This window comes from Trematomus bernacchii, unplaced genomic scaffold, assembly GCF_902827165.1.
Source record: "Trematomus bernacchii unplaced genomic scaffold, fTreBer1.1, whole genome shotgun sequence".
Lineage (NCBI taxonomy): Eukaryota > Metazoa > Chordata > Actinopteri > Perciformes > Nototheniidae > Trematomus > Trematomus bernacchii.
Genome location: NW_022987767.1, coordinates 2,016,695 through 2,027,500, shown reverse-complemented (window position 1 = coordinate 2,027,500; position 10,806 = coordinate 2,016,695). Strand labels below are relative to the sequence as shown.

Below are 10,806 nucleotides of genomic sequence, written 5' to 3'. Positions count from 1 at the left end.
AAAAAGTAGTTGAGTTAAATGGACAAAGATTTGAACTGATCAATTGTATTTTATTTTAAAATGTTATGGGCTTTCGATTACTTAGAACAGCACTCATTATACGTGTACAATCTAACAAGATGACAAACCTACAGTGAACCGCTGCTACATGTGGTGTTATATGTGCTCACTTTCTGGTATACATGACTTTAACCCTTAGATGCATAAGTGTGTCTTTTTTGACCCGGTGAGGTGGTTTTCTTGAAGTATCTTTGTAATTACATTTTTTTATCATTTCATATTGCAGCTATTCCTCAAAAAACATGTTTTGGATATCATGCCATTCACATTTTAAATTGTATACATTTTAAGAAATTGTAGTTTTTGTATTGCTACCCCAAGCTTCCATAAGTGGGTCAAAAATGACCCGCATGCATTTCCTATGGGATCCTATGGGAACCTTTGATTCTTATCACCTGTTGCTGTCAGGAATACATTCACTGTAGGACACAGACTACATCAGAAGTAACACCTCTCAGGAAGATTATTTTACACAGCAAGATCTGATACCTGTCAGTATAATAATAATAATAATAATAATAATAATAATAATAATAATAATAATAATAATAATAATAATAATAATAATAATAATAATACATTATATTTGTATAGGGCTTTTCAAGGACTCAAAATCGCTTTACAATATAAGGGAAGGTTAGGGTGGGGGGTATAGGACTATCAAACTTGATCAACCGGCATGGATTGATGGGGGGTGGGCTATGAGTAGACAGAGGAGAAGAGATGAGTTTTGAAAAGGGACTGGAATACTGTGAGGGTCTCAGAATAGCGCAGATCTTTGCATCAATATGTTCAAAACGTTTTTTTTCAAAATGAAAGAAAAATGTCTAAATTATAAATAGTGAAAAATTAAATATAAAATATTTCTAGTGTGAACCAAAATATAATACTAAATATTATACAAGTGATTTTTCTTAACCAAAATGACAAAAATGACATAAAAACACATATTATTCTAATACGGGTCCTTTTTGACCCACTTATGGAAGAGTGTAGGGTCCAGTCACTCGTGCATCTAAGGGTTAAGAATCCTCTCTAACCCTGTGATACTGTCTTTGTTTTACACACCCTGTAGGGCTTTCTCCACTGTCCTCTGAATATTAGAGTCAAACTGCTGGAGTGGAAAACATCAGCGCGTAACTACAGATCGGTTATCCAACATCGCCAAGTCGCTCTGTAACCCCAGTGCTGTGTGACTGAGGCCAAGAGTGGGCTGGATGCACACTCCCAAAGAGAATATCTGCCTCTCGGAGTGCTTCCAGAAAACTGGAAATGAAAAGACATCCTGTTACAGAAATAAAGGTTGGAAAGGAGGTGTGGGGGGGGTGGGGGGTGATGTGAGCCTCCCTGCTGGAGGATTGGAGGAAGAGAGGATGACAGTGATGTACTGCTTGTGGTCGACGCAAAAGGTAAGAGGACAAGCAGCTGGTGTTATAAAGTAAATAGTGACTAAACAACAACTTGAACATTATTTTTGATGTATTCAGCCAATATACTCTCACTGAATTAACTTCAATCAACATTTTCTATTGTCATTGTGAGTGACACAATTTACGTTAAATTTGGGTGGTCAGGTATCTGGTGAGTTTGGAAAAAGTTGAATACAGTTTTTGAACAGTTTTTTAAACGCATAAACCAGGAGATTTTAAGGTCAGGAGGTGAAAATAATAGGTTTATCATCTGCTCCTCAATAGGCTTCTGCCAACAAATGGCTACCTCTGAAAGCAATGGACTCTCATTACAGGCAAGAAAAGTACAAAAACAAATCTCTTTACTACTATGCTCATTTAATTTTAAAGGTCCCATGTCATGCTTTTCCGGTTATTACCCGTCCCCTTGTGTGTTATGTAGCTTTTTATGCATGTAAACGGTCTGCAAAGTCACAAACCCTCAAAGTACACCCTGTAGCGAGTAAAACTCAACACAGAAAAGACCTGTCTACCCAGAACGCCTCGTTGGAGATTTATCTTTCTCTTCCTGGGTACAGTGACGTGCCCATACCCAAATGGACCAATCCGTGGAGCTCCTCACTCACACACACTCTCTCAGCTGTGACACGCTGGGGGGGGGGGCTGTGCTGGGGGGGTGTGCTAGTGGAGCTCCAACAAGCCGTTTAGGACAGAGAGTGAATACACATACTATACAGAGATGCTGTATGAGAAACCAATGTGAGTTTGGAAAATTGCACAATATAAATCTATTTTAGTATATCTCAACAATGGAATTATGATCAGTAGAAATGGCCATGACATGGGACCTTTAATATTATAAGAACTATTTAAATTAACTGTAGTAAGGAAACACTTCGAGTGGACAGAACCTGAGGCAACAAAGCGTTTTCTTTCAGGAAACAGTAATTGGGACGCCTGCTTATGCAAAGCGCAGCCAACATCAGAGAGGGGGGGGGGGGGGGCTACACCGGGTCTCTGAGGAGGGGTGTAGGCGGCATGATCTGACCGAGGGAAGCGTCACTTTTCCAGGAGCTTCTGAAATCCCCATTAGTGTTCCTTACGTCATCTCATTTCCAAGGCTTTTTAATATCAGCGAGCCAGGCTGAACAGAAAGGCAATAATAATAGTTGTTTTTTTCTCAGACTCGACATAGAAACATTGTGCCTGTTGAATAAATTCTAGGATCACTGAGGGAATGGATGTGGGAGTATTATTACCTTGACAAGAGCTTGATGCTTTTCAATCCACTGTTGGCAACTAAATAAACACTGAAGTTAAGTCCATAAAACTGAGATAGGTCGACTGATTATTATTCCATTTCTCATCAGATTTCTGACATAAAAAAGATGTTAGAATATCAATAAGTGAAGGAATGACATATTTTGTTTATAAAACAGTTCATGGCACTCAATTTGCAAAATATAGCTGGATTTCTTTAGAAGATTTTTGAAATAAACAAGTGGAAAACATGGCTACAATGCCCGCCATGATAACTTTATTGGCCAGGGCTCTAAGATTAAAATGACGTAGATTCTCATGCCTGGCCTCCTGCTGTCATATCTGTTTGACTCGAGCATCTCACACAGAAAACCTCTCTTTTGTGCGGAGGAGGTGAAAGAGACCGTCCACTTGTGATGAACCTTGCAGCTGTTACTGTCTACAGTTAGAGTATCTGCAGCTAAATGACTAAGACTAAACACACTCGCGATGAAGGTGGGAGGAGAGTGAAGGGGACAGTACCTGATTGTCATGTAAATCCAGGATGTTCAGTTTGGAGAGGCTTTCCAGGCAGCAGATCTTATGGATTCTGTGATATGACATTAAATGTACAATACAATATTTGTGAAAATGTAAACGATCAATACCACAGTCAAAGTACAAAGTATATACAGTATACTCAAGTAATTGACTATTTAAACATACTTGTACTTTACTTAAAGTTAGGGTAGGTAAGAATGGAGAAACCAGCTTGAGTGCACTAGAATTTGAAAGTACGCAGCCGAAAAAAATCTGCCCCTTCCTTCAGACTTCCTTACAGAGCCCCTCCTCCAACACACACGAACGCGCACATGACCAATGAGGGCACGAGATAAGTTTGTGCACAGATGGAAGGCTGACAGGCAGGTAGGCCGCCCGGCTAAAATGATTGGTCGTGCTTTTTACAGCGCCACGGCTTCCACAGATGAAATGTTTGTATGTATTTATTGTCAAAGCATTTAATATATTCATTGCTATCGGGATGTTAAGAGCATTCCATGGAATATAACAACAAGTGTTTCTGAAGTGAATTACGTACCCCACCTTTAAGTAATTCAATTTAATGCTAAATATATACATGTTTAATAAAAGGGATTTTAAATGCAACATGTATATGTTGATGAAACTGAATAATAGTATTTGAATTGCAAAGTTCAACTACAATATTTTAAAGTTATAATGTGAAAAAAGCCATTGGGCATACTGTGATTATACTTGTGTACTTCTACTCGTACTTCTAGGACTTTTACTTGTTATTAAGTATTTTAAGATCATAGTATTTCTACTTTTGGGTAAAACATTTGAGTACTTCTTCCACCTCTGAAAACCCTTTTTGCCCATTCTGAAAAGTACCTGGTGCATAGAAATAAATGGGAATGTGTGTCTTTGTGAGTGTCTATTGGAGAGGTCATAATGAGGACAGCTAACCAACCAACAAACGCATTAATATGTCACTTTCCAAGAGGAAACCGGACATACAGTAGTGTACAGTAACTTAATGTCCATGTGAGTTTATATCCGACTACCTGTAAGCATAAACGGCTAGAGTCTCTTGAAAAAGGCCAATGGAAAGCCTAATCAGTTGTATTCTTTACTAAACATACGGCCCGGGAAGGCGGTTTAAAAAGAGAAATGTCATGATTTACAGAAAGTGAAACAGATGCCAGAGAAGGTCAGTAAGATCTTCATGTCATTTACAGTGATTTATGACTTTAATATTCCTTCTGTTGACCTTCTGGAATAGAGATTACTAACAATATGAAATTGATCAGGGGACCTGCTGGGAAATGGATGTATAGAATTACATATAAGTCACTTTTACACATGTCGAATGAAACCATAAATCTCAAAATGTTTTATAAAAGAACGGCACACACCCATCACATACTTTTCAAAATGTTGGCTTGTAACCACAAATGCAGTGCATCATTTATCTGTTTAGATTTTTACCGCGCTGCACTGCGGCTGCCAAATAGAATTTATTGAAAACTCCAATATCAACGTAAGAGCTTGTGCCTCTTCGGGGGGTGCTAACACTTAACCATAAACGTTATCGTCTACTTTCTCCGTCTTTATATGTAGATCTAACTTTTTCTCCGTTAATCTCCGTCACGTTGTTTCCATAGCAACAACAACTTCCTGTCAACAGCGCTAACTCTCCTTCATTACACTTAAAGGTGGGGTAGGTAATTTTGGAGAAACCAGGGTTGCGGTCGAATAGTCCATTTAGCTTAGGAACCTTCCTAACGGAGTGAAATGACCCGGAAGTCCCTCAGTGGCAGCCATGATAAGTGCCGTCCGAATTCTCTAGATGAAAGGAAAGGATGTTTCAAACTTCCTTTATAACCTCCTTTAGCTTGGGAACCACTGGACCTCCCTAACCGAAAGGAGAGGAGAAATTGCTGCCCCACAATGCCTTGCGGCCGCGGCATTTGCCGTCACACAACAGTCGGCCGTTCACGGAAACAACCGATTATGAACGAGAAATGATATCATGAAAGTTACAGTGCTTATTAAGCATTTTAAAACGTATGTGGTAAGTTGCCAAAGTGCTTTGTTTTGAACGTTCATCAGTATTATAATCAAAAAGAGAAATATGAACGTTAGTTTTTACTGAAATGATCAAATAAAGTCAACATTTCACAGTCTTTACTGAGCTGTGTGGGGTTTGTTCAACTTTTAAAAGATGTTTGAATGGTGATATACACAGTGATAGATGTTAAGGACTAACGTTTATAATAAATACATTTGTATTTATTTTACGATCTTTTCATACAATCATACGTATTGGGATCATTTGTATTAATGTGGACCGGAGGGAGAGGGTGACGAGCATAAGTTTCACTTTCCTTTTTTATTTCAATTCCAACTTTGGTCATGAAGAATATGTTTCTCTGTTGTCCCCGTTCATAAAGCATAAAACAACAGCATCAGAGCACGGTGCAGAGTCTCTAGATGAGTTTACAGTAGTCCCTCGTTCTTATTAAACATCCATGTTGTAGTCCGCTGTATAGAAAACTGTAGTTTCCATAGTTTCCCCACAGCAGCAGACACACATTTATGACCTCCGCTGGCGCATCATAAACACGTCGGATAGTGAAAGTGCAGTCGGATTCTCTAAAGTACCGCAGTCTCTTCTCCTAAATCCTTTTGAATTCTCCTATCCACTATCCCTTAACCCCGTGACGTTTCACTCAGAGGTCAAGGAATAGAAGATAGGGTTAGAACTTAGGAGCTGATTTTTGGACTATTCGACCGCAACCCAGCTCGAGTGCGCTAGAATTTGAAAATACACAGCCGGAAAAAATCTGCCACTTCCTTACAAAGCCCCTCCTCCAACACACAGATGGAAGACTGACAAGCAGGTAGGCCATCCAGTTATTTTAGCTGGGCCGGCTAAAATGATTGGTCGTGCTTTTTACAGTACTACGGCTTCCACAGATGACATTTTTTAATGGATTTTTTGTCAAAGCACTTAAAGGTAGGGTAGGTAAGTTTGAGAAACCGGCTCGAGATACACTTTTTGTTATATTCCATGGAATGCTCTTAACATCCCGATAGCAATGAATATCTTCAGTGCTTTAACAAAAAATCCATAAAAAATGTCATCTGTGGAAGCCGTAATACTGTAAAAAGCACGACCAATCATTTTAGCAACACAAATTGGGTTATATACATTAACAAATAACTATAAAACAACAATACTGTAGAATAACAAAATGAAAACCGTGAATAAACCGAAATACACGTGTTGAAGCGGTTCGCTGCTGAACCCCACCCCCCCCCCGCGCGGGTCGAATATTCGCTGTTGATTACTACCGAATATCCGGAGCCCAAAAAATGGTATTCGGGACAGCCCTACTGGTTAGCAGAGGCAATTCAAAATAAATCCGTTCAAATGTGTGTATTTGTTTGCTTATGAATCCACTGATGACCACCGACCTGTTCTTCCCCAGCATGAGGATCCTGAGAGAGCTTAGAGATTCGATGCCAGTCATCTCAGAGAGGTGATTGTCGTACAGGTTCAGGAAAACCAGCTGCTGCAGATGTGACAGATGCAGAACCTTTGTGATTAGATTGTGCTGGAGGTTGAGAAGCTGGAGTTCATCCATACTGCCCAGCTGGGGGCATTCCTCCAGACAGCGCCTGGAAATTACAAGAACATTTCGCAAGATTTAGGGTTTACATGGTTGACTACAATTCAGGACTCTATTTTTCAGGACATTCCAACTGAATTTAACCTTCAAGCTATGATTTTTACTGATGCAAATTACTTTTTTCTGCTTAGTCACCAGGGAAGGAGCTCTTATATGGGACTGCTGCTCCCTGGTGGCAAACTTGAGCTCTTACCACTTTATGTTAAATCCTTAATTATTCTCCTGCAAATACTGTGTGTGACTGAGTTCATAAAGAAAACCAAACTAAATGGCATCGATAGGAAGGAAGAATTTGAACAAAATTGTGAGTAAAGATTCATATAACTAAATCAAATGTCCAGTTTACAGTGACAGGTAAACCAACATACATATAAATATCATTTAGAAAAAACCAAAGGTACCTGTCCAAGTCGATTCGTTGAAAATTGGAAACAAAGCTGTCACCGGGTAATTGAGTGAAGGCATTACCAGGAACTGCATTATATCCTCCAGAACCACCTATACATTACACACTGAGGTCAGGATACACAAAAATATGCTATATATGTATGGTACAAACTCTAAATGGCTCTAATATTGTCATATTTACCTGCAGGCTTGGCAAGGTTTAAGGCATTACGGTAGAAAGTGGCCCCTGCAGACTTGGTTGGCCTCCTAGACTTTCCTCTTGCATCTTGTGAGGAATGTGAAACTGCATCCAAACCACTTTGAGCAACACAGGCTAATGGCACTAGATTATGTAGAGGGGAGTCTGTACAGTCGCTGGCAAATGTTGGCACTGGAGGAGTGTGGACAAGTCTTCTGGAAGAATGCAACCTTCTCTCTACAGAGGGATGGTGCAAACGGTCAATAAGATAGTAGTTAGTATGCTATAGGATTTTTCTAAATAAATCGATGTTATTGTCCTATATCTACAATTTTATTCAATCAAACTTTAATTCTGTAGATATAAAAGACAGGAAACTGGGTCAAGCTTACCTTGGTAAAAATGATTCATTGTTTGGCCGTGATTCATGTTCGTCTCTTTTACAAGATCTTGAGATTCAGTCTGTGAAGCAACAAACATAATACATTGTAACGCTTGCATCAGAAGGTCTACGCTATGAATCATATAGCTCGTCCTTCAGTGTGTTCTTCGTCCTGCCTCACCATCCTCTGGGCTCTCTCGGTTGCTTTGGCAGCAGTGATGTGCAACTTGCAGCTGTTGACCTGCAAACAATAGCGGGAGATTCAATAAAAGTACTAATACCACTGTGAAAATACTTTGTTTGACGTGAAAGTCAGGCATTAAAAAACAAATACTAGTACAAGTACAATCAGCAGAAATAACTAATGGTATAAAAAGTAAAAGTACCAATTTGTCAGTAAAATAATTTGAACTGAAAACTGTAATATGAAAAGTAACTAAAGCTGTCAAACAAGAACTACACTTTTACCTTGTGTGGTGTATACAGTTGCATACAATGAAAATACTCAAGTAAATTATAAGTTATTTGTGTTTGAGTGCAGGACTTGAGTAAAAGTACTTCACTAACAATTTACTAATAAATAGAGACATCGACCGGTGGAGTAGAGTAACTAAAGTACATTTACTCAAGTACAATAATTTTGAGGTACTTGTACTTGAGTAATTCAATGTTGTGTTACTTTGTACTTCTACTCCACAACAATTCAGAGGTAAATGGTGTACTTTTACTCCACTACATTCATTTAATAAATACCTACAATTATTTTACAGATTTGGATTAATGATGTGAAATATAATCAAGTGTTAAATCAGACTTTAGTTCCACCTGGAGTAAATTCACAAGCTACCGTGCAGTATACAAAGTCATTCAAACTAGCTGCACCTTTACCAGCTTTGATAACACTTTAATGATCAATCATTATAAAACATATCATCTGAAATGGATCAAACTGCATGTACTTTTACTTTTGGTACTTTAAATATATGTTGATGCTATATTACTTTTACTTGAGTACAATTTGCACTGCAGGACTTTTACTTGTAACAGAGTATTCCTACACTCTGGTACTTCTCTGGATAAGACATAGGCCCCCTAATCATTAGCATGTAGATAGCTAGTTAAGCTATGTTGCTAACCTCTTCTTTAGTTAGCAGTATTACTAAATGAGCCTGAGGCCTCAACGTTGAATGGTTAGACTAAATATTATACTGTCAAGAAATGATAACAGTGTATTAAAAGTTGTATTTACCATGGGGGTGAGAGACATCCATTTATCCCTGTTGTTGTGTTTCTGAGCTCGCATCGTTTTACCCTCATTTCTCTCCGGCTCCATTTAGATAATGTCAATAATTCAAAACAACATTGAAACATACCTACAACTCTATTTAAGAAGCGGTACTAACATTATGAACATGTTAAATAACTTATCTGCTACGGTACGAAACAAAAAAACGATCTATATTGATCTCTGTTCAGGCATTACAAACTTCCTCGGAGACAAGCCTTGTTGCCATGGTAACTTTGGCGTTGCCTGGTTACACCCACTTCCCGTGTCCCGAAAACAGAACTCCGTAGTGAAACTAGTCCTGAATATGTATTTATTGAACTTACACTTTATTTCCAAGATTCATATACAAACCTTTAGGGCACAACATGTCAGTCAATAACATTAAATAGTGCCAGTACGGTATAGATAGCAAAACAGTTTACATCTTTGATTCTTTACAATGATGTCCCCAAAATGTGTTTAGGTGAAATGGAGACAGTAACACCACAACCAATAAATTGAGGGAGTCAGAATAAAAGTGAGCACGTATATTTAATGTTCATCATGGAAAAATGCCAACACATGTTTTTTAAGGGGGTGGGAGGAGAAGACAAAGGCAATGTTGCCAAATAAAATAAAATATAACAAAAGAAGGCCTATATCTAAATATATCCTTTGAAACAAAGCACAAACAAAAAGCCCTCACTGTCTGATCTACTAACAATGGGAAAATAAAACAATAAAGGGCTGGCAATAATCTAATAACCTAGAGTGTCTGACACAGTTTTACATACATGGTGAAATGTAGAGGTATACCCTTTACTTAAAATGTAGAAAGGAGGAGAAGTGCAAAGAGCAGGAGGAGGGAAAACACACAAGAACAGCCTGCCTGGCACATAACAACGTACAAACTAAAAACAATAATTAACAACAGAGTAAGTATATATTCAAGTAACATAAATAAGTCAAACAATGAGGAAAGTTTACAGGCTTTCTTTTTGGTGAGATTATGACCATCTTGGTCCAAAGTTACAGAGAGGGTGCCAAATCGGCAGCCATAACACTAACTCTGTCAGATTTAGAAAGCCCCCTTTAAGCGTAAAGTCTGATTGTCATTTTACATAACACTAACGATATATCTCTGTTCAAACAGGTGAAGGGTAAATGTCAGCCAATTGCACATCCCCTTCTGAAGAAAAATAAATGGTCCAATGTTCACTGTAGCCTGAGTAAACAGTACAAGCCTCTGCAGTTTACTATTTGAGATGTGAGGTGCACTCTGCTTTTTCCAGCAACACAAATTCACTAGAGGAGAGGTTTTCAAAGTGGGAGACTCAGTAGTGAAAAAGGAATACATACAAAAGCCTACCCGTGTAAACCAACCGAGTCTCACATCTAAACGTCTAATAACTACGTTGGTCCACAACATGTGAGACTGGGTTGGTGTAAACTGGTTGAAAAGATGGTTCAGGGATAAAGTAGTTTTGGGGAATTTTCCCACTTTCCCACAGTCCCTATAATTAATGAATGCCTTGGGAACTACTTTTGTATGTGTTTGGCGCAGCCTGAAGTTGTGTCATAACAGCAATATGAGGATATCTTTTATCGAATATGGAGTGTCAATGTTATGAGATTTTTTTTAAATC

General features: G+C 38.5%; 1 protein-coding gene across 1 annotated transcript in view; it reads right to left on the bottom strand.

Annotated features, from left to right (window-relative positions):
- Positions 1-9,303, bottom strand: part of LOC117496666 (leucine-rich repeat-containing protein 49) — a 49,528-nt gene extending 40,225 nt beyond the window's left edge. The window contains exons 1-7 of the mRNA XM_034148384.1: positions 9,143-9,303; positions 8,075-8,134; positions 7,904-7,973; positions 7,515-7,748; positions 7,327-7,423; positions 6,711-6,914; positions 3,252-3,318 (exon numbers count right to left, since the gene is read on the bottom strand). Of these exons, the coding sequence (XP_034004275.1) occupies positions 3,252-3,318; positions 6,711-6,914; positions 7,327-7,423; positions 7,515-7,748; positions 7,904-7,973; positions 8,075-8,134; positions 9,143-9,226 (816 nt within the window). The 5' untranslated portion in view covers positions 9,227-9,303. The remainder of the gene's footprint in view (positions 1-3,251; positions 3,319-6,710; positions 6,915-7,326; positions 7,424-7,514; positions 7,749-7,903; positions 7,974-8,074; positions 8,135-9,142) is intronic.
- Between the last annotated feature and the right edge of the window lie 1,503 nt (positions 9,304-10,806).